Raw genomic sequence first — 24,423 nt, forward strand, 5'->3', positions numbered from 1 at the left:
AGCATGACTCAGAGCAGAGGAAGGGTCCCTCTCCGCGTGGAGCCAGCAGTCTCTCTACAACCCAACCTCTGGGCCCCCCACAGCTCTTGGTCTGGGCCATCAATGATTTGTAAAATAAATCATCAGAGTCCTGAAGTTGGAGGTGTGAGTCTGAGTGGGACTGAATAAAGAGCCGTGGTAGGAGGGGTGTGCAACGGTGCCTGTGGTTCTCTGGTGATGGCGTGTCACCCTTCATGATAGTGGGTTATGATGTGCAAGTATAAGAGTGTACTAGTATGTGAGACCACGTGTGACAGCAACCAGGGTGTATGATATGGCGTGTACATGCACACATCATGGGCAGAGACTGTGTAGTGGCCGACTGCTCTGTGGGGTGGTGACCATGGGGGTGAGGTTCTGAGAGATGGTGTGCACGACATGAGGCAACTGTGAGAAATGGGGCACCAGTGACTGTATGAGAGGACGTGGGGGTATGTGTGCAACGGGGTGTGCTGAGGCAACATGTGAGGCTATGCTCATGTGATTGTGCACCATGCAGGGTGGTTCTGAGGCGGTGCGACAGCATGTGTACCAGGCACAGCATTTGCTCAATAAACATTTCCGGGATGCTCACCAAGGGCTGTGTAGGACGGAATGTGGAGACCTAGCAGTGTGACCTGAGGTACTGCGTGTCAGGAGGTCTTTGTGGGTCTGGCAAGGGCAGCACTTGTGTGCAAGCACGTGTATGTGAGCGTATCGCACATCCTGTGCCCTGTCACAGTGCCTCCGAGTGGCTGACAGCGTGAGCAGCTCTGTACACTTGTTTGTGGAGGTATCAATATATACAATTTCAGTCTGTAAGTTAGGGACCCACCTCCAGGGGACAGAAGACATGTTCAGGACAGGAACGGGAGGCCAAGATTGGGGCTGGAAAGACAGCCAGCAAGAAGGGCAGAAGGCCAGTCTGGGACCGTGGGGTTGTCCATGGGCCCTCCTGACACTCATCTCTTATCTCTCTCAGCCCAGCTCGGCCTGCAGCCCTGTGGGAAATGGTAGAGAAGGAGGGGGAGATTAGGAGAACAGAATAACCTCTAGGGGGAATATTTAGACCCCGGGGGGGATCTCCCCACAGTGCCAACTCCCTCCCCAACACACCCCTTCACCTGGGTGAACTGCTCCCCCTAAAGTGGAATCTGTTCTTCCATGGAACAAACCCTCACATCGGAGCATGCGTGGAGTCAGGTGACATCCTAACCCAGACAGGTTAAGCGTCTCTCCCAAGGCCACACAGCTGGTGGCACAGGGCTGAGCCAGGCTCCGTGGTGTAGCCTCCACCCTGCAACCAGCACCGTTTCCTGAGTGCTCACTGTGGTCAACAACAGCTGGAAGGCTCAGGTGCTTTCCTTCATGAACACCTGAAAAAATACTCTAGTCCGGCTGGTGTGGCTCAGTGGTTGAGCATCAACCCATGAACCATGAGGACATGGTTGGATTCTTGATCATGGCACATGCCCAGGTTGCAGGCTCGAACCCCAGTGAGGTGCATGTAGGAGGCAGCCGATCCATGAATCTCTCTCATCACTGATGTTTCTATCTCTCTCTCCCTCTCCTTTCCTCTTTGAAATCAATAAAAATATGTGTGTGTGTTTGTTTGTTTTTTTTTTAAAGAAAGCCCCATCTTTAAACTCTTTGGGAATCCTGATTAAGTTCAGGAGCCTTGCTTACATTGTTGACAATGGCCCCGGATGTCACTTTGCACAACAATCCCTACCTCACGCCCCACCCCGCAGAGTCCACAGGAACCTGTGATCCAACTCTCAACATGAACCACAGTCTTGAACTTACATGGAAAATCCTTTCCTGAACCTGTGGTGAGGCGCCTGTCCTGACCCCCTGCTTTAAGTCCAGACCTCATCCTATACAGGCATCTACAGCCTCACCTGGCACAGGACGCCCTGCCCAAACACTGTACAGCAAGTATGTCAAACTTGTGGCCCGCAGGCCGCATGCACCCACAACAAATATTGTTGCAGCCCAGCCAATATAACGGTATGTAAGAAACGTTTTAATAAAAATTTCATAACCTACCAATGGCATATTTCACAGACCTAGAACGAACTCTCCAAAAATTCATCTGGAATAAAAAAAGACCCCGTCGCCGAAACCGGTTTGGCTCAGTGGATAGAGCGTCAACCTGCGGACTGAGAGGTCCCGGGTTCGATTCCGGTCAAGGGCATGTACCTGGGTTGGGGGCACATCCCCGGTGGGGGATGTGCAGGAGGCAGCTGATTGATGTTTCTCTCTCATCGATGTTTCTAACTCTCTCTATCTCTCTCCCTTCCTCTCTGTGAAAAATCAATAAAATATATTTTTTAACAACAACAACAAAAAAAGACCCCGAATAGCTGCAGCGATCCTGAGAAAGAACAAAGCAGGTGGGATCTCAATACCTGATATCAAGCTGTATTACAAAGCCACTGTTCTCAAAACTGCCTGGTACTGGCACAAGAACAGACATACAGATCAATGGAATAGAATAGAGAGCCCAGAAATCGACCTGAACCAATGTGCTCAATTAATATTTGACAAAGGAGGCGAGAACATACAATGGAGTCAAGACAGTCTCTTCAATAAATGGTGTTGGGACAATTGGACAGATACATGCAAGAAAATGAGACTAGACCACCAACTTACACCATACACAAAAATAAACTCAAAATGGATAAAGGACTTAAATGTAAGACAGGAAACCATAAAAATACTAGAGGAATCCAAAGGCAACAAAATCTCAGACATATGCCAAAGCAATTTCTTCACCGATACAGCGCCTAGGGCACTTGAAACTAAAGAGAAAATGAACAAATGGGACTACATCAAATTAAAAGCTTCTGCACAGCAAAAGAAACCATCAACAAAACAAGAAAGCCCACTGCATGGGAGAACATATTTGCCAATGTTATCACCGATAAGGGTTTAATCTCCAACATTTATAAGGAACTCATACAACTTAACAAAAGGAAGATAAACAATCCAATCAAAAAATGGGCAAAGGACCTAAATGGACACTTTTCAAAAGAGGACATTCAGAAAGCCAAGAGACATATGAAAACATGCTCAAAGTCACTAATCATCCGAGAGATGCAAATCAAAACAACAGTGAGGTACCATCTCACACCTGTCAGACTGGCAATCATCAACAAATCAACAAACGACAAGTGCTGGAGAGGATGTGGAGAAAAAGGAACCCTCGTGCACTGCTGGTGGGAATGCAGACTGGTGCAGCCACTATGGAAGACAGTATGGAGTTTCCTCAAAAAGGTAAAAATGGAATTCCCATTTGACCCCGTGATCCCACTTCTAGGAGTATATCCCAAGAAACCAGAAACACCAGTCAGAAAGGATATATGCACCCCTATGTTCATAGCAGCACAATTCACCATAGCTAAGATCTGGAAACAGCTTAAGTGCCCACCAGTAGATGAATGGATTAGAAAACAGTGGTACATCTACATGATGGAATACTATGCTGCTCTAAAAAGGAAGGAACTCTTACCATTTGCAACAGCATGGATGGAACTGGAGAGCATTATGCTAAGTGAAATAAGCCAGTCAATGAAGGAAAAATACCACATGATCTCACTCATTTATGGATAATAAAGACCATTATAAACTTATGAACAAAAATAGATACAAAGGCAGAGCAGCCTCGAACAGACTGGCAAACTACAGCGAGAAGGCCGGGGAGGGTTGGGGGGCAGGAGGCAGGGGGGTAAGAGATCAACCGAAGGACTTGTATGCATGCATATAAGCATAACCAATGGACATAAGACACTGGGGGGTAGGGGAGGCCAGGGGATTGTCAAGGGCGGGGGGAAAAAATGGACACATATGTAATACCCTTTGTAATACTTTAAGCAATAAAACAATTAAGGAAAAAATTTTCATAACTTAATTTTTAGAATATCCTGTTATACATAACTAGAGGCCGGGTGCACAGGATTTGAGCACTGTTGGGGGGTGTGGCCTGTGGGGATCAGCCTGCTCATCCCAGTCTGCAGAGTGGCTGTGGACCCACCCTCTGAGTGGCTGCTCCCTGGTCTGGCATCTTCCGTGGCGCTGGAGCACTAGCTTCTCCAGGGGACCCGGTCAGGGCCAGGCTCAGGGACAATAGCACTGAGGCGGCCGAGTAGGCCTCAGTCCCACGGTGGCCATGAACCTACCTCCCAGCCTCCAGTCAGCCAAGCAGCACTCCCACTGTGGTAGTGCACGGACTCCCCAGGGGGCAGCTCCTGCGTTGAGCGTCTGCCCCCTGGGGGTCAGTGCATGTCATAGCCACTGGTCGATTGGTCGTTCCACCATTCGGTCTCTGGGCTTTTATTATACAGGATTATGAATACCGAACTACAACATTCACTAATGACTGATTACTATAATTGTGTTGCATTCATTTTCCTTACGTACCTTATGTGCAGGTGCACCATTTCTCTCCACTGATACTAGCAGCACATATTTTAGCGGCCGGTTGCCACATCATTAGTCTTGTACTGACTTGTTTGGTGTGCATAACAGGAAATATTTTGCTTTCAGAGAAGAAGAAAAATAGATTTGCATTACGCTTATAAATTTGTGCAGTTATTCAGTGTCTGGTAAGTTAATGTTCAAGAAAAAATATTACTTTTTCTTAAAATGTTCTATTATTTTATGTTAACAATGACTCATTTATTTCAACCCTTTGTAATCAGCATGTCTCTATCGAAATCATCCTATGTTCCTATGAAAATTGAAGGTTTTGTGTGTGTTTTTTGCGGCCCACATAAACTTAAACCTTGTTTATTTGGCCCGTGATAGCCTTTGAGTTTGACATACTTGCTGTACAGGGCTTACTGACCTAATCCTGTCCTTACTCCATGGCCTACAGGAAGCCTAGCCTATAACAGTGCTGGAGCCTATAACCGAATTCTGCAGAAACCTTTCCCTGACTTCCAACAGAAATCCGTAACTTGACCCGTTTCAGGAATCTCGGATCTGATCGTTCATAGGAACCCCTAAACTTGCCCTCTGGAAACACCCTCCTGACCCTGTATAGGAAGCCCTGATGTGACTCCCTCTGACAGCCTTGGTCTGGAAGCCTTGCCCTCACCTTGTACAGGAGCCACTGTCTTGACTGTGGCTAGTGGCCACCACATGAAACAGCGTAGCTCTGGGGAGTCTACAGAATCCTGTAGCAGGCACTGCTATAGGCCTTTCAACCCTGCTCCCCTTTCTTCCTGACTCACTCACTTTCCCAGCCTCCCTTGCAATGACAGGTGGACATGTGACAGTTCTGATCAATCGAGTGAGCAGAGTGGCATATGCAACTTCCAGGCCTGGCCCATAGGAACCTCTCATGGGCCCTCTTATGAGCACTGGCTGGTGTTCTCAGTGGTTAGAGCATGGGCTTGTGCACCGAAGGGTCTCGGGTTTGATTCCCAGACAAGGGCATGCAGCTGGGTTTAGGTTGGATCCCCAGCCCCAGTTGGAGCACATGCAGGCAGCGGCTGCACTGGCTATCCTGGCAGGGTTCCATGTTGCTGGGGTTGCCATGGAGACCCATAGCTAGGGTAGAATCTCACAAAGAAGCCATCTTAGAAATGGCCAGAAGCCTTCACGAGGCTATGTGGGTCACGTTCCCTGTGTATGTGCAGACCTGGGAACGTACATCCCCAGACTGCCTCATTGGGAATGAATACGGTAAGGAGGTGGGGGTGACCCTAGTTGAGTGGCCCATGGGGCTCCACAAAGTTATGCTAAAAGCCCATTGGGAAAAGGCTGCTGGTGACTGCAGCTGCCAGAGTGACCAGTGGGGCTCAGACCCAGGAGTCACCCAATGGCCAGCAGCTGCTCTGGCAACCTATGGGAAGGAAGGTGGGAAGGCTGGCCACCATGTGGGGCTGTTGGGAATCACTGCATCTTGAAAGCAGGATGGCTTCAGACCTTCTGTTCCCTTCTTTCTTCCTTCCCATACCCACCCACACCCCAAACAGTCTTCCAGGTTAATGCATGCCTCTGCTGTCTGGAGGGGACCCCAGGAGGCTCAGCATACACCAGCTGGGCCTATGGCAGCACGGGGCTGTACCCTCCCGCAACTGTGAGCCCCACCTGGGAGTACATCGATCCCCAGGCCTTAGAAGATTCCGATGCAAGAGGCACCTTCCTAGAAAACATCAGGACACAGCGACTGCGTCCGGACCTGTTGGCGCTGGGGCCTGCGGTGCCTTCCTCCATCCCTGTCCCCAGCAGTGCCTACGGGCCCCCCGACTTTCCTAGGAGCTTCTTTCCTCCAACCAGAAGCACCCCCAATCCAGCGGTCTATTCCTCCCCCAACCTCCAAGGAACCCTACCCCTGTCCACCTGTGGTGAGGCTCCCCCAAAGGGACAGGGAGGTTGAGGAGGGGGATGGGGTCCAAGGCAAAGTTGGGCTGAGCCTGGTCCCTCTTGCCCCCTGTCCACCTCACCAGAGCCCTGGGATTGTGCGCCATGCAGGGTGGTTCTGAGAAGGTGTGACAGCATGTGTACCAGGCACAGCGAAAGTCCGGCAGAGCGAAAGTCCGGCAGAGCGAAAGCCGCTCCACAGTGCCACCTGTGCAATGCCGGTGGTCAGACGATGACTAGGCAGAACAAGCCCCAAAGGCGCCGGGTAAGAGCCCAGGCCGGCCTCCCCTCACCCAGGTACTCTGTTCTCACTCCGGGCAGGGATCTCTGCCCTCACACTCTATGAGAACCCACATGCCCCCTCCCTGCCCCATCCACTCAGGGACCCAGCTCTGTACTGGAGTGTCTACCCTCAGCCCACCCTCGGGCTGCAAGCAGGCACGCCGTCCACTCCCTGCACAGCAGTTTTCATCCTTGGCTACACACTGGGATCACCGTGGGGCCCTCCCGAGATGGGTTGATTTACTTGGTCTGGGGCGCTGCCTGGGCATCAGGATTGTTTTCGACTCCCCAAGTGAGTCCAACGTCCGCCAACGCTGAGAACCACTGATGAAGCACCCCACGCCATTTGGAAAGCCCCGGGACAGGAGGCCATGTCCTCGCCCCTCAGAGCACCCTCAGTCTATGCCTTGTCCAGGAAGCCCTGCCTGCACCCTGACCCTCACCTCCTGGGTCCTCCACCCACCAGTGCACTGACCCTCATTTTCTTGCTGCCCCCAGAAGGTCAGCAAGTGGGCAGGTGCCCAGTGCACCAACTGCCAGACAACCATCGCGGCAGTGTGGCGGCTGAATGCCAATAGAGACCCCGTGTGCAATGCCTGCGGCCTTTATTACAAGCGACACCAGGTGTGCCCTGCCTCTTGGAGCCTGCCCCCTGCACCTCCATCCCGCTAACCTGGCCTTCCTTCTCCTTTTCCTTTCCTGTATTCTTCCTATCTCCCTTTCTCTCGTCTCCCTGTTATTCTACTCCCTCCTCCTTCCCTATCACCCTTCTCTTCTCTACACCTTCATCTCCTCCCTGCCTGTCTTTTCCCTCCTGCTCCCTTCTCTCTCCTCCATTTCTCATTTCCTTCCCCCTCCCCTCCAGCCATCAGCTAGTCCTATGGCTAGAGGCTCCCTCAGCCTTTCCATTGCTTAGGGCCTCACAAGCTCATGACTCCTTAGGGCATTATCTGGGCCACAGCTGGGGCCTGCTCCCCTAGTCCTTGACCCAGTTCCTGACTCTGAAGGAGTGGGGTGGAAAGGGTGTCCCTGGTGGAGACACAGAGGCAGATGTCTGAGGTCGGGGAACACTCATGGCCTCTCTTTCATCAGGTGAACCGACCACGGACCGTGCAGAAGGGTGGTATAAAGTCTAGAAAACCCAGGCCATCACAGAAAGAAAAGAAGCCAGTGTCAAGCCTGGGAGGCACTGGACCAGGTGATGCTCCGGCTGGTGGCTTCATGGTGGTGGCTGGGGGCAGCGATGGTGGGAATTGTGGGGAAGTGGCCTCAGGCTTGACATTGGGCCCACCTGGTACTGCCCATCTCTACCAAGGCCTGGGCCCCGGGGTGCTGTCAGAACCTGTCAGTCACCTCATGCCTTTCCCCGGGCCCCTGTTGGGTTCACCCACAGGCTCCTTCCCCACAGGCCCCATGCCTCCCACCACCACCAGCGCTGTGGAGGCACCACTCAGCCCATGAGGACACAGAGCATGACTCAGAGCAGAGGAAGGGTCCCTCTCCGCGTGGAGCCAGCAGTCTCTCTACAACCCAACCTCTGGGCTCCCCACAGCTCTTGGTCTGGGCCATCAATGATTTGTAAAATAAATCATCAGAGTCCTGAAGTTGGAGGTGTGAGTCTGAGTGGGACTGAATAAAGAGCCGTGGTAGGAGGGGTGTGCAACGGTGCCTGTGGTTCTCTGGTGATGGCGTGTCACCCTTCATGATAGTGGGTTATGATGTGCAAGTATAAGAGTGTACTAGTATGTGAGACCACGTGTGACAGCAACCAGGGTGTATGATATGGCGTGTACATGCACACATCATGGGCAGAGACTGTGTAGTGGCCGACTGCTCTGTGGGGTGGTGACCATGGGGGTGAGGTTCTGAGAGATGGTGTGCACGACATGAGGCAACTGTGAGAAACGGGGCACCAGTGACTGTATGAGAGGACGTGGGGGTATGTGTGCAACGGGGTGTGCTGAGGCAACATGTGAGGCTATGCTCATGTGATTGTGCACCATGCAGGGTGGTTCTGAGGCGGTGCGACAGCATGTGTACCAGGCACAGCATTTGCTCAATAAACATTTCCGGGATGCTCACCAAGGGCTGTGTAGGACGGAATGTGGAGACCTAGCAGTGTGACCTGAGGTACTGCGTGTCAGGAGGTCTTTGTGGGTCTGGCAAGGGCAGCACTTGTGTGCAAGCACGTGTATGTGAGCGTATCGCACATCCTGTGCCCTGTCACAGTGCCTCCGAGTGGCTGACAGCGTGAGCAGCTCTGTACACTTGTTTGTGGAGGTATCAATATATACAATTTCAGTCTGTAAGTTAGGGACCCACCTCCAGGGGACAGAAGACATGTTCAGGACAGGAACGGGAGGCCAAGATTGGGGCTGGAAAGACAGCCAGCAAGAAGGGCAGAAGGCCAGTCTGGGACCGTGGGGTTGTCCATGGGCCCTCCTGACACTCATCTCTTATCTCTCTCAGCCCAGCTCGGCCTGCAGCCCTGTGGGAAATGGTAGAGAAGGAGGGGGAGATTAGGAGAACAGAATAACCTGTAGGGGGAATATTTAGACCCCGGGGGGGATCTCCCCACAGTGCCAACTCCCTCCCCAACACACCCCTTCACCTGGGTGAACTGCTCCCCCTAAAGTGGAATCTGTTCTTCCATGGAACAAACCCTCACATCGGAGCATGCGTGGAGTCAGGTGACATCCTAACCCAGACAGGTTAAGCGTCTCTCCCAAGGCCACACAGCTGGTGGCACAGGGCTGAGCCAGGCTCCGTGGTGTAGCCTCCACCCTGCAACCAGCACCGTTTCCTGAGTGCTCACTGTGGTCAACAACAGCTGGAAGGCTCAGGTGCTTTCCTTCATGAACACCTGAAAAAATACTCTAGTCTGGCTGGTGTGGCTCAGTGGTTGAGCATCAACCCATGAACCATGAGGACATGGTTGGATTCTTGATCATGGCACATGCCCAGGTTGCAGGCTCGAACCCCAGTGAGGTGCATGTAGGAGGCAGCCGATCCATGAATCTCTCTCATCACTGATGTTTCTATCTCTCTCTCCCTCTCCTTTCCTCTTTGAAATCAATAAAAATATGTGTGTGTGTTTGTTTGTTTTTTTTTTAAAGAAAGCCCCATCTTTAAACTCTTTGGGAATCCTGATTAAGTTCAGGAGCCTTGCTTACATTGTTGACAATGGCCCCGGATGTCACTTTGCACAACAATCCCTACCTCACGCCCCACCCCGCAGAGTCCACAGGAACCTGTGATCCAACTCTCAACATGAACCACAGTCTTGAACTTACATGGAAAATCCTTTCCTGAACCTGTGGTGAGGCGCCTGTCCTGACCCCCTGCTTTAAGTCCAGACCTCATCCTATACAGGCATCTACAGCCTCACCTGGCACAGGACCCCCTGCCCAAACACTGTACAGCAAGTATGTCAAACTTGTGGCCCGCAGGCCGCATGCACCCACAACAAATATTGTTGCAGCCCAGCCAATATAACGGTATGTAAGAAACGTTTTAATAAAAATTTCATAACCTACCAATGGCATATTTCACAGACCTAGAACGAACTCTCCAAAAATTCATCTGGAATAAAAAAAGACCCCGTCGCCGAAACCGGTTTGGCTCAGTGGATAGAGCGTCAACCTGCGGACTGAGAGGTCCCGGGTTCGATTCCGGTCAAGGGCATGTACCTGGGTTGGGGGCACATCCCCGGTGGGGGATGTGCAGGAGGCAGCTGATTGATGTTTCTCTCTCATCGATGTTTCTAACTCTCTCTATCTCTCTCCCTTCCTCTCTGTGAAAAATCAATAAAATATATTTTTTAACAACAACAACAAAAAAAGACCCCGAATAGCTGCAGCGATCCTGAGAAAGAACAAAGCAGGTGGGATCGCAATACCTGATATCAAGCTGTATTACAAAGCCACTGTTCTCAAAACTGCCTGGTACTGGCACAAGAACAGACATACAGATCAATGGAATAGAATAGAGAGCCCAGAAATCGACCTGAACCAATGTGCTCAATTAATATTTGACAAAGGAGGCGAGAACATACAATGGAGTCAAGACAGTCTCTTCAATAAATGGTGTTGGGACAATTGGACAGATACATGCAAGAAAATGAGACTAGACCACCAACTTACACCATACACAAAAATAAACTCAAAATGGATAAAGGACTTAAATGTAAGACAGGAAACCATAAAAATACTAGAGGAATCCAAAGGCAACAAAATCTCAGACATATGCCAAAGCAATTTCTTCACCGATACAGCGCCTAGGGCACTTGAAACTAAAGAGAAAATGAACAAATGGGACTACATCAAATTAAAAGCTTCTGCACAGCAAAAGAAACCATCAACAAAACAAGAAAGCCCACTGCATGGGAGAACATATTTGCCAATGTTATCACCGATAAGGGTTTAATCTCCAACATTTATAAGGAACTCATACAACTTAACAAAAGGAAGATAAACAATCCAATCAAAAAATGGGCAAAGGACCTAAATGGACACTTTTCAAAAGAGGACATTCAGAAAGCCAAGAGACATATGAAAACATGCTCAAAGTCACTAATCATCCGAGAGATGCAAATCAAAACAACAGTGAGGTACCATCTCACACCTGTCAGACTGGCAATCATCAACAAATCAACAAACGACAAGTGCTGGAGAGGATGTGGAGAAAAAGGAACCCTCGTGCACTGCTGGTGGGAATGCAGACTGGTGCAGCCACTATGGAAGACAGTATGGAGTTTCCTCAAAAAGGTAAAAATGGAATTCCCATTTGACCCCGTGATCCCACTTCTAGGAGTATATCCCAAGAAACCAGAAACACCAGTCAGAAAGGATATATGCACCCCTATGTTCATAGCAGCACAATTCACCATAGCTAAGATCTGGAAACAGCTTAAGTGCCCACCAGTAGATGAATGGATTAGAAAACAGTGGTACATCTACATGATGGAATACTATGCTGCTCTAAAAAGGAAGGAACTCTTACCATTTGCAACAGCATGGATGGAACTGGAGAGCATTATGCTAAGTGAAATAAGCCAGTCAATGAAGGAAAAATACCACATGATCTCACTCATTTATGGATAATAAAGACCATTATAAACTTATGAACAAAAATAGATACAAAGGCAGAGCAGCCTCGAACAGACTGGCAAACTACAGCGAGAAGGCCGGGGAGGGTTGGGGGGCAGGAGGCAGGGGGGTAAGAGATCAACCGAAGGACTTGTATGCATGCATATAAGCATAACCAATGGACATAAGACACTGCGGGGTAGGGGAGGCCAGGGGATTGTCAAGGGCGGGGGGAAAAAATGGACACATATGTAATACCCTTTGTAATACTTTAAGCAATAAAACAATTAAGGAAAAAATTTTCATAACTTAATTTTTAGAATATCCTGTTATACATAACTAGAGGCCGGGTGCACAGGATTTGAGCACTGTTGGGGGGTGTGGCCTGTGGGGATCAGCCTGCTCATCCCAGTCTGCAGAGTGGCTGTGGACCCACCCTCTGAGTGGCTGCTCCCTGGTCTGGCATCTTCCGTGGCGCTGGAGCACTAGCTTCTCCAGGGGACCCGGTCAGGGCCAGGCTCAGGGACAATAGCACTGAGGCGGCCGAGTAGGCCTCAGTCCCACGGTGGCCATGAACCTACCTCCCAGCCTCCAGTCAGCCAAGCAGCACTCCCACTGTGGTAGTGCACGGACTCCCCAGGGGGCAGCTCCTGCGTTGAGCGTCTGCCCCCTGGGGGTCAGTGCATGTCATAGCCACTGGTCGATTGGTCGTTCCACCATTCGGTCTCTGGGCTTTTATTATACAGGATTATGAATACCGAACTACAACATTCACTAATGACTGATTACTATAATTGTGTTGCATTCATTTTCCTTACGTACCTTATGTGCAGGTGCACCATTTCTCTCCACTGATACTAGCAGCACATATTTTAGCGGCCGGTTGCCACATCATTAGTCTTGTACTGACTTGTTTGGTGTGCATAACAGGAAATATTTTGCTTTCAGAGAAGAAGAAAAATAGATTTGCATTACGCTTATAAATTTGTGCAGTTATTCAGTGTCTGGTAAGTTAATGTTCAAGAAAAAATATTACTTTTTCTTAAAATGTTCTATTATTTTATGTTAACAATGACTCATTTATTTCAACCCTTTGTAATCAGCATGTCTCTATCGAAATCATCCTATGTTCCTATGAAAATTGAAGGTTTTGTGTGTGTTTTTTGCGGCCCACATAAACTTAAACCTTGTTTATTTGGCCCGTGATAGCCTTTGAGTTTGACATACTTGCTGTACAGGGCTTACTGACCTAATCCTGTCCTTACTCCATGGCCTACAGGAAGCCTAGCCTATAACAGTGCTGGAGCCTATAACCGAATTCTGCAGAAACCTTTCCCTGACTTCCAACAGAAATCCGTAACTTGACCCGTTTCAGGAATCTCGGATCTGATCGTTCATAGGAACCCCTAAACTTGCCCTCTGGAAACACCCTCCTGACCCTGTATAGGAAGCCCTGATGTGACTCCCTCTGACAGCCTTGGTCTGGAAGCCTTGCCCTCACCTTGTACAGGAGCCACTGTCTTGACTGTGGCTAGTGGCCACCACATGAAACAGCGTAGCTCTGGGGAGTCTACAGAATCCTGTAGCAGGCACTGCTATAGGCCTTTCAACCCTGCTCCCCTTTCTTCCTGACTCACTCACTTTCCCAGCCTCCCTTGCAATGACAGGTGGACATGTGACAGTTCTGATCAATCGAGTGAGCAGAGTGGCATATGCAACTTCCAGGCCTGGCCCATAGGAACCTCTCATGGGCCCTCTTATGAGCACTGGCTGGTGTTCTCAGTGGTTAGAGCATGGGCTTGTGCACCGAAGGGTCTCGGGTTTGATTCCCAGACAAGGGCATGCAGCTGGGTTTAGGTTGGATCCCCAGCCCCAGTTGGAGCACATGCAGGCAGCGGCTGCACTGGCTATCCTGGCAGGGTTCCATGTTGCTGGGGTTGCCATGGAGACCCATAGCTAGGGTAGAATCTCACAAAGAAGCCATCTTAGAAATGGCCAGAAGCCTTCACGAGGCTATGTGGGTCACGTTCCCTGTGTATGTGCAGACCTGGGAACGTACATCCCCAGACTGCCTCATTGGGAATGAATACGGTAAGGAGGTGGGGGTGACCCTAGTTGAGTGGCCCATGGGGCTCCACAAAGTTATGCTAAAAGCCCATTGGGAAAAGGCTGCTGGTGACTGCAGCTGCCAGAGTGACCAGTGGGGCTCAGACCCAGGAGTCACCCAATGGCCAGCAGCTGCTCTGGCAACCTATGGGAAGGAAGGTGGGAAGGCTGGCCACCATGTGGGGCTGTTGGGAATCACTGCATCTTGAAAGCAGGATGGCTTCAGACCTTCTGTTCCCTTCTTTCTTCCTTCCCATACCCACCCACACCCCAAACAGTCTTCCAGGTTAATGCATGCCTCTGCTGTCTGGAGGGGACCCCAGGAGGCTCAGCATACACCAGCTGGGCCTATGGCAGCACGGGGCTGTACCCTCCCGCAACTGTGAGCCCCACCTGGGAGTACATCGATCCCCAGGCCTTAGAAGATTCCGATGCAAGAGGCACCTTCCTAGAGAACATCAGGACACAGCGACTGCGTCCGGACCTGTTGGCGCTGGGGCCTGCGGTGCCTTCCTCCATCCCTGTCCCCAGCAGTGCCTACGGGCCCCCCGACTTTCCTAGGAGCTTCTTTCCTCCAACCAGAAGCACCCCCAATCCAGCGGTCTATTCCTCCCCCAACCTCCAAGGAACCCTACCCCTGTCCACCTGTGGTGAGGCTCCCCCAAAGGGACAGGGAGGTTGAGGAGGGGGATGGGGTCCAAGGCAAAGTTGGGCTGAGCCTGGTCCCTCTTGCCCCCTGTCCACCTCACCAGAGCCCTGGGATTGTGCGCCATGCAGGGTGGTTCTGAGAAGGTGTGACAGCATGTGTACCAGGCACAGCGAAAGTCCGGCAGAGCGAAAGTCCGGCAGAGCGAAAGCCGCTCCACAGTGCCACCTGTGCAATGCCGGTGGTCAGACGATGACTAGGCAGAACAAGCCCCAAAGGCGCCGGGTAAGAGCCCAGGCCGGCCTCCCCTCACCCAGGTACTCTGTTCTCACTCCGGGCAGGGATCTCTGCCCTCACACTCTATGAGAACCCACATCCCCCCTCCCTGCCCCATCCACTCAGGGACCCAGCTCTGTACTGGATTGTCTACCCTCAGCCCACCCTCGGGCTGCAAGCAGGCACGCCGTCCACTCCCTGCACAGCAGTTTTCATCCTTGGCTACACACTGGGATCACCGTGGGGCCCTCCCGAGATGGGTTGATTTACTTGGTCTGGGGCGCTGCCTGGGCATCAGGATTGTTTTCGACTCCCCAAGTGAGTCCAACGTCCGCCAACGCTGAGAACCACTGATGAAGCACCCCACGCCATTTGGAAAGCCCCGGGACAGGAGGCCATGTCCTCGCCCCTCAGAGCACCCTCAGTCTATGCCTTGTCCAGGAAGCCCTGCCTGCACCCTGACCCTCACCTCCTGGGTCCTCCACCCACCAGTGCACTGACCCTCATTTTCTTGCTGCCCCCAGAAGGTCAGCAAGCGGGCAGGTGCCCAGTGCACCAACTGCCAGGCAACCATCACGGCAGTGTGGCGGCTGAATGCCAATAGAGACCCCGTGTGCAATGCCTGCGGCCTTTATTACAAGCGACACCAGGTGTGCCCTGCCTCTTGGAGCCTGCCCCCTGCACCTCCATCCCGCTAACCTGGCCTTCCTTCTCCTTTTCCTTTCCTGTATTCTTCCTATCTCCCTTTCTCTCGTCTCCCTGTTATTCTACTCCCTCCTCCTTCCCTATCACCCTTCTCTTCTCTACACCTTCATCTCCTCCCTGCCTGTCTTTTCCCTCCTGCTCCCTTCTCTCTCCTCCATTTCTCATTTCCTTCCCCCTCCCCTCCAGCCATCAGCTAGTCCTATGGCTAGAGGCTCCCTCAGCCTTTCCATTGCTTAGGGCCTCACAAGCTCATGACTCCTTAGGGCATTATCTGGGCCACAGCTGGGGCCTGCTCCCCTAGTCCTTGACCCAGTTCCTGACTCTGAAGGAGTGGGGTGGAAAGGGTGTCCCTGGTGGAGACACAGAGGCAGATGTCTGAGGTCGGGGAACACTCATGGCCTCTCTTTCATCAGGTGAACCGACCACGGACCGTGCAGAAGGGTGGTATAAAGTCTAGAAAACCCAGGCCATCACAGAAAGAAAAGAAGCCAGTGTCAAGCCTGGGAGGCACTGGACCAGGTGATGCTCCGGCTGGTGGCTTCATGGTGGTGGCTGGGGGCAGCGATGGTGGGAATTGTGGGGAAGTGGCCTCAGGCTTGACATTGGGCCCACCTGGTACTGCCCATCTCTACCAAGGCCTGGGCCCCGGGGTGCTGTCAGAACCTGTCAGTCACCTCATGCCTTTCCCCGGGCCCCTGTTGGGTTCACCCACAGGCTCCTTCCCCACAGGCCCCATGCCTCCCACCACCAACAGCGCTGTGGAGGCACCACTCAGCCCATGAGGACACAGAGCATGACTCAGAGCAGAGGAAGGGTCCCTCTCCGCGTGGAGCCAGCAGTCTCTCTACAACCCAACCTCTGGGCCCCCCACAGCTCTTGGTCTGGGCCATCAATGATTTGTAAAATAAATCATCAGAGTCCTGAAGTTGGAGGTGTGAGTCTGAGTGGGACTGAATAAAGAGCCGTGGTAGGAGGGGTGTGCAACGGTGCCTGTGGTTCTCTGGTGATGGCGTGTCACCCTTCATGATAGTGGGTTATGATGTGCAAGTATAAGAGTGTACTAGTATGTGAGACCACGTGTGACAGCAACCAGGGTGTATGATATGGCGTGTACATGCACACATCATGGGCAGAGACTGTGTAGTGGCCGACTGCTCTGTGGGGTGGTGACCATGGGGGTGAGGTTCTGAGAGATGGTGTGCACGACATGAGGCAACTGTGAGAAACGGGGCACCAGTGACTGTATGAGAGGACGTGGGGGTATGTGTGCAACGGGGTGTGCTGAGGCAACATGTGAGGCTATGCTCATGTGATTGTGCACCATGCAGGGTGGTTCTGAGGCGGTGCGACAGCATGTGTACCAGGCACAGCATTTGCTCAATAAACATTTCCGGGATGCTCACCAAGGGCTGTGTAGGACGGAATGTGGAGACCTAGCAGTGTGACCTGAGGTACTGCGTGTCAGGAGGTCTTTGTGGGTCTGGCAAGGGCAGCACTTGTGTGCAAGCACGTGTATGTGAGCGTATCGCACATCCTGTGCCCTGTCACAGTGCCTCCGAGTGGCTGACAGCGTGAGCAGCTCTGTACACTTGTTTGTGGAGGTATCAATATATACAATTTCAGTCTGTAAGTTAGGGACCCACCTCCAGGGGACAGAAGACATGTTCAGGACAGGAACGGGAGGCCAAGATTGGGGCTGGAAAGACAGCCAGCAAGAAGGGCAGAAGGCCAGTCTGGGACCGTGGGGTTGTCCATGGGCCCTCCTGACACTCATCTCTTATCTCTCTCAGCCCAGCTCGGCCTGCAGCCCTGTGGGAAATGGTAGAGAAGGAGGGGGAGATTAGGAGAACAGAATAACCTGTAGGGGGAATATTTAGACCCCGGGGGGGATCTCCCCACAGTGCCAACTCCCTCCCCAACACACCCCTTCACCTGGGTGAACTGCTCCCCCTAAAGTGGAATCTGTTCTTCCATGGAACAAACCCTCACATCGGAGCATGCGTGGAGTCAGGTGACATCCTAACCCAGACAGGTTAAGCGTCTCTCCCAAGGCCACACAGCTGGTGGCACAGGGCTGAGCCAGGCTCCGTGGTGTAGCCTCCACCCTGCAACCAGCACCGTTTCCTGAGTGCTCACTGTGGTCAACAACAGCTGGAAGGCTCAGGTGCTTTCCTTCATGAACACCTGAAAAAATACTCTAGTCCGGCTGGTGTGGCTCAGTGGTTGAGCATCAACCCATGAACCATGAGGACATGGTTGGGTTCTTGATCATGGCACATGCCCAGGTTGCAGGCTCGAACCCCAGTGAGGTGCATGTAGGAGGCAGCCGATCCATGAATCTCTCTCATCACTGATGTTTCTATCTCTCTCTCCCTCTCCTTTCCTCTTTGAAATCAATAAAAATATGTGTGTGTGTTTGTTTGTTTTTTTTTTAAAGAAAGCCCCATCTTTAAACTCTTTGGGAATCCTGATTAAGTTCAGGAGCCTTGCTTACATTGTTGACAATGGCCCCGGATGTCACTTTGCACAACAATCCCTACCTCACGCCCCACCCCGCAGAGTCCACAGGAACCTGTGATCCAACTCTCAACATGAACCACAGTCTTGAACTTACATGGAAAATCCTTTCCTGAACCTGTGGTGAGGCGCCTGTCCTGACCCCCTGCTTTAAGCCCAGACCTCATCCTATACAGGCATCTACAGCCTCACCTGGCACAGGACCCCCTGCCCAAACACTGTACAGCAAGTATGTCAAACTTGTGGCCCGCAGGCCGCATGCACCCACAACAAATATTGTTGCAGCCCAGCCAATATAACGGTATGTAAGAAACGTTTTAATAAAAATTTCATAACCTACCAATGGCATATTTCACAGACCTAGAACGAACTCTCCAAAAATTCATCTGGAATAAAAAAAGACCCCGTCGCCGAAACCGGTTTGGCTCAGTGGATAGAGCGTCAACCTGCGGACTGAGAGGTCCCGGGTTCGATTCCGGTCAAGGGCATGTACCTGGGTTGGGGGCACATCCCCGGTGGGGGATGTGCAGGAGGCAGCTGATTGATGTTTCTCTCTCATCGATGTTTCTAACTCTCTCTATCTCTCTCCCTTCCTCTCTGTGAAAAATCAATAAAATATATTTTTTAACAACAACAACAAAAAAAGACCCCGAATAGCTGCAGCGATCCTGAGAAAGAACAAAGCAGGTGGGATCTCAATACCTGATATCAAGCTGTATTACAAAGCCACTGTTCTCAAAACTGCCTGGTACTGGCACAAGAACAGACATACAGATCAATGGAATAGAATAGAGAGCCCAGAAATCGACCTGAACCAATGTGCTCAATTAATATTTGACAAAGGAGGCGAGAACATACAATGGAGTCAAGACAGTCTCTTCAATAAATGGTGTTGGGACAATTGGACAGATACATGCAAGAAAATGAGACTAGACCACCAACTTACACCATACACAAAAATAAACTCAAAATGGATAAAGGACTTAAATGTAAGACAGGAAACCATAAAAATACTAGAGGAATCCAAAGGCAACAAAATCTCAGACATATGCCAAAGCAATTTCTTCACCGATACAGCGCCTAGGGCACTTGAAACTAAAGAGAAAATGAACAAATGGGACTACATCAAATTAAAAGCTTCTGCACAGCAAAAGAAACCATCAACAAAACAAGAAAGCCCACTGCATGGGAGAACATATTTGCCAATGTTATCACCGATAAGGGTTTAATCTCCAACATTTATAAGGAACTCATACAACTTAACAAAAGGAAGATAAACAATCCAATCAAAAAATGGGCAAAGGACCTAAATGGACACTTTTCAAAAGAGGACATTCAGAAAGCCAAGAGACATATGAAAACATGCTCAAAGTCACTAATCATCCGAGAGATGCAAATCAAAACAACAGTGAGGTACCATCTCACACCTGTCAGACTGGCAATCATCAACAAATCAACAAACGACAAGTGCTGGAGAGGATGTGGAGAAAAAGGAACCCTCGTGCACTGCTGGTGGGAATGCAGACTGGTGCAGCCACTATGGAAGACAGTATGGAGTTTCCTCAAAAAGGTAAAAATGGAATTCCCATTTGACCCCGTGATCCCACTTCTAGGAGTATATCCCAAGAAACCAGAAACACCAGTCAGAAAGGATATATGCACCCCTATGTTCATAGCAGCACAATTCACCATAGCTAAGATCTGGAAACAGCTTAAGTGCCCACCAGTAGATGAATGGATTAGAAAACAGTGGTACATCTACATGATGGAATACTATGCTGCTCTAAAAAGGAAGGAACTCTTACCATTTGCAACAGCATGGATGGAACTGGAGAGCATTATGCTAAGTGAAATAAGCCAGTCAATGAAGGAAAAATACCACATGATCTCACTCATTTATGGATAATAAAGACCATTATAAACTTATGAACAAAAATAGATACAAAGGCAGAGCAGCCTCGAACAGACTGGCAAACTACAGCGAGAAGGCCGGGGAGGGTTGGGGGGCAGGAGGCAGGGGGGTAAGAGATCAACCGAAGGACTTGTATGCATGCATATAAGCATAACCAATGGACATAAGACACTGGGGGGTAGGGGAGGCCAGGGGATTGTCAAGGGCGGGGGGAAAAAATGGACACATATGTAATACCCTTTGTAATACTTTAAGCAATAAAACAATTAAGGAAAAAATTTTCATAACTTAATTTTTAGAATATCCTGTTATACATAACTAGAGGCCGGGTGCACAGGATTTGAGCACTGTTGGGGGGTGTGGCCTGTGGGGATCAGCCTGCTCATCCCAGTCTGCAGAGTGGCTGTGGACCCACCCTCTGAGTGGCTGCTCCCTGGTCTGGCATCTTCCGTGGCGCTGGAGCACTAGCTTCTCCAGGGGACCCGGTCAGGGCCAGGCTCAGGGACAATAGCACTGAGGCGGCCGAGTAGGCCTCAGTCCCACGGTGGCCATGAACCTACCTCCCAGCCTCCAGTCAGCCAAGCAGCACTCCCACTGTGGTAGTGCACGGACTCCCCAGGGGGCAGCTCCTGCGTTGAGCGTCTGCCCCCTGGGGGTCAGTGCATGTCATAGCCACTGGTCGATTGGTCGTTCCACCATTCGGTCTCTGGGCTTTTATTATACAGGATTATGAATACCGAACTACAACATTCACTAATGACTGATTACTATAATTGTGTTGCATTCATTTTCCTTACGTACCTTATGTGCAGGTGCACCATTTCTCTCCACTGATACTAGCAGCACATATTTTAGCGGCCGGTTGCCACATCATTAGTCTTGTACTGACTTGTTTGGTGTGCATAACAGGAAATATTTTGCTTTCAGAGAAGAAGAAAAATAGATTTGCATTACGCTTATAAATTTGTGCAGTTATTCAGTGTCTGGTAAGTTAATGTTCAAGAAAAAATATTACTTTTTCTTAAAATGTTCTATTATTTTATGTTAACAATGACTCATTTATTTCAACCCTTTGTAATCAGCATGTCTCTATCGAAATCATCCTATGTTCCTATGAAAATTGAAGGTTTTGTGTGGTTTTTTTTGCGGCCCACATAAACTTAAACCTTGTTTATTTGGCCCGTGATAGCCTTTGAGTTTGACATACTTGCTGTACAGGGCTTACTGACCTAATCCTGTCCTTACTCCATGGCCTACAGGAAGCCTAGCCTATAACAGTGCTGGAGCCTATAACCGAATTCTGCAGAAACCTTTCCCTGACTTCCAACAGAAATCCGTAACTTGACCCGTTTCAGGAATCTCGGATCTGATCGTTCATAGGAACCCCTAAACTTGCCCTCTGGAAACACCCTCCTGACCCTGTATAGGAAGCCCTGATGTGACTCCCTCTGACAGCCTTGGTCTGGAAGCCTTGCCCTCACCTTGTACAGGAGCCACTGTCTTGACTGTGGCTAGTGGCCACCACATGAAACAGCGTAGCTCTGGGGAGTCTACAGAATCCTGTAGCAGGCACTGCTATAGGCCTTTCAACCCTGCTCCCCTTTCTTCCTGACTCACTCACTTTCCCAGCCTCCCTTGCAATGACAGGTGGACATGTGACAGTTCTGATCAATCGAGTGAGCAGAGTGGCATATGCAACTTCCAGGCCTGGCCCATAGGAACCTCTCATGGGCCCTCTTATGAGCACTGGCTGGTGTTCTCAGTGGTTAGAGCATGGGCTTGTGCACCGAAGGGTCTCGGGTTTGATTCCCAGACAAGGGCATGCAGCTGGGTTTAGGTTGGATCCCCAGCCCCAGTTGGAGCACATGCAGGCAGCGGCTGCACTGGCTATCCTGGCAGGGTTCCATGTTGCTGGGGTTGCCATGGAGACCCATAGCTAGGGTAGAATCTCACAAAGAAGCCATCTTAGAAATGGCCAGAAGCCTTCACGAGGCTATGTGGGTCACGTTCCCTGTGTATGTGCAGACCTGGGAACGTACATCCCCAGACTGCCTCATTGGGAATGAATACGGTAAGGAGGTGGGGGTGACCCTAGTTGAGTGGCCCATGGGGCTCCACAAAGTTATGCTAAAAGCCCATTGGGAAAAGGCTGCTGGTGACTGCAGCTGCCAGAGTGACCAGTGGGGCTCAGACCCAGGAGTCACCCAATGGCCAGCAGCTGCTCTGGCAACCTATGGGAAGGAAGGTGGGAAGGCTGGCCACCATGTGGGGCTGTTGGGAATCACTGCATCTTGAAAGCAGGATGGCTTCAGACCTTCTGTTCCCTTCTTTCTTCCTTCCCATACCCACCCACACCCCAAACAGTCTTCCAGGTTAATGCATGCCTCTGCTGTCTGGAGGGGACCCCAGGAGGCTCAGCATACACCAGCTGGGCCTATGGCAGCACGGGGCTGTACCCTCCCGCAACTGTGAGCCCCACCTGGGAGTACATCGATCCCCAGGCCTTAGAAGATTCCGATGCAAGAGGCACCTTCCTAGAGAACATCAGGACACAGCGACTGCGTCCGGACCTGTTGGCGCTGGGGCCTGCGGTGCCTTCCTCCATCCCTGTCCCCAGCAGTGCCTACGGGCCCCCCGACTTTCCTAGGAGCTTCTTTCCTCCAACCAGAAGCACCCCCAATCCAGCGGTCTATTCCTCCCCCAACCTCCAAGGAACCCTACCCCTGTCCACCTGTGGTGAGGCTCCCCCAAAGGGACAGGGAGGTTGAGGAGGGGGATGGGGTCCAAGGCAAAGTTGGGCTGAGCCTGGTCCCTCTTGCCCCCTGTCCACCTCACCAGAGCCCTGGGATTGTGCGCCATGCAGGGTGGTTCTGAGAAGGTGTGACAGCATGTGTACCAGGCACAGCGAAAGTCCGGCAGAGCGAAAGTCCGGCAGAGCGAAAGCCGCTCCACAGTGCCACCTGTGCAATGCCGGTGGTCAGACGATGACTAGGCAGAACAAGCCCCAAAGGCGCCGGGTAAGAGCCCAGGCCGGCCTCCCCTCACCCAGGTACTCTGTTCTCACTCCGGGCAGGGATCTCTGCCCTCACACTCTATGAGAACCTACATGCCCCCTCCCTGCCCCATCCACTCAGGGACCCAGCTCTGTACTGGAGTGTCTACCCTCAGCCCACCCTCGGGCTGCAAGCAGGCACGCCGTCCACTCCCTGCACAGCAGTTTTCATCCTTGGCTACACACTGGGATCACCGTGGGGCCCTCCCGAGATGGGTTGATTTACTTGGTCTGGGGCGCTGCCTGGGCATCAGGATTGTTTTCGACTCCCCAAGTGAGTCCAACGTCCGCCAACGCTGAGAACCACTGATGAAGCACCCCACGCCATTTGGAAAGCCCCGGGACAGGAGGCCATGTCCTCGCCCCTCAGAGCACCCTCAGTCTATGCCTTGTCCAGGAAGCCCTGCCTGCACCCTGACCCTCACCTCCTGGGTCCTCCACCCACCAGTGCACTGACCCTCATTTTCTTGCTGCCCCCAGAAGGTCAGCAAGCGGGCAGGTGCCCAGTGCACCAACTGCCAGACAACCATCGCGGCAGTGTGGCGGCTGAATGCCAATAGAGACCCCGTGTGCAATGCCTGCGGCCTTTATTACAAGCGACACCAGGTGTGCCCTGCCTCTTGGAGCCTGCCCCCTGCACCCCCATCCCGCTAACCTGGCCTTCCTTCTCCTTTTCCTTTCCTGTATTCTTCCTATCTCCCTTTCTCTCTTCTCCCTGTTATTCTACTCCCTCCTCCTTCCCTATCACCCTTCTCTTCTCTACACCTTCATCTCCTCCCTGCCTGTCTTTTCCCTCCTGCTCCCTTCTCTCTCCTCCATTTCTCATTTCCTTCCCCCTCCCCTCCAGCCATCAGCTAGTCCTATGGCTAGAGGCTCCCTCAGCCTTTCCATTGCTTAGGGCCTCACAAGCTCATGACTCCTTAGGGCATTATCTGGGCCACAGCTGGGGCCTGCTCCCCTAGTCCTTGACCCAGTTCCTGACTCTGAAGGAGTGGGGTGGAAAGGGTGTCCCTGGTGGAGACACAGAGGCAGATGTCTGAGGTCGGGGAACACTCATGGCCTCTCTTTCATCAGGTGAACCGACCACGGACCGTGCAGAAGGGTGGTATAAAGTCTAGAAAACCCAGGCCATCACAGAAAGAAAAGAAGCCAGTGTCAAGCCTGGGAGGCACTGGACCAGGTGATGCTCCGGCTGGTGGCTTCATGGTGGTGGCTGGGGGCAGCGATGGTGGGAATTGTGGGGAAGTGGCCTCAGGCTTGACATTGGGCCCACCTGGTACTGCCCATCTCTACCAAGGCCTGGGCCCCGGGGTGCTGTCAGAACCTGTCAGTCACCTCATGCCTTTCCCCGGGCCCCTGTTGGGTTCACCCACAGGCTCCTTCCCCACAGGCCCCATGCCTCCCACCACCACCAGCGCTGTGGAGGCACCACTCAGCCCATGAGGACACA

The 24,423-nt window shown here is 51.6% G+C and overlaps 1 protein-coding gene across 1 annotated transcript; it reads left to right on the plus strand.

Annotated features, from left to right (window-relative positions):
• Window positions 1-3: 3 nt before the first annotated feature.
• On the plus strand, window positions 4-24,416 carry LOC308511974 (erythroid transcription factor-like; the record flags this gene model as incomplete). The annotated part of the gene is made up of 3 exons (XM_081081786.1): window positions 4-24; window positions 23,454-23,579; window positions 24,048-24,416. 3 exons carry the CDS (start codon window positions 4-6, stop codon window positions 24,414-24,416), a joined length of 516 nt encoding a protein of 171 aa, XP_080937912.1.
• Between the last annotated feature and the right edge of the window lie 7 nt (window positions 24,417-24,423).

Source organism: Myotis nattereri (assembly GCF_964212035.1).
Source record: "Myotis nattereri genome assembly, chromosome: X".
In the NCBI taxonomy this organism is placed as follows: domain Eukaryota; kingdom Metazoa; phylum Chordata; class Mammalia; order Chiroptera; family Vespertilionidae; genus Myotis; species Myotis nattereri.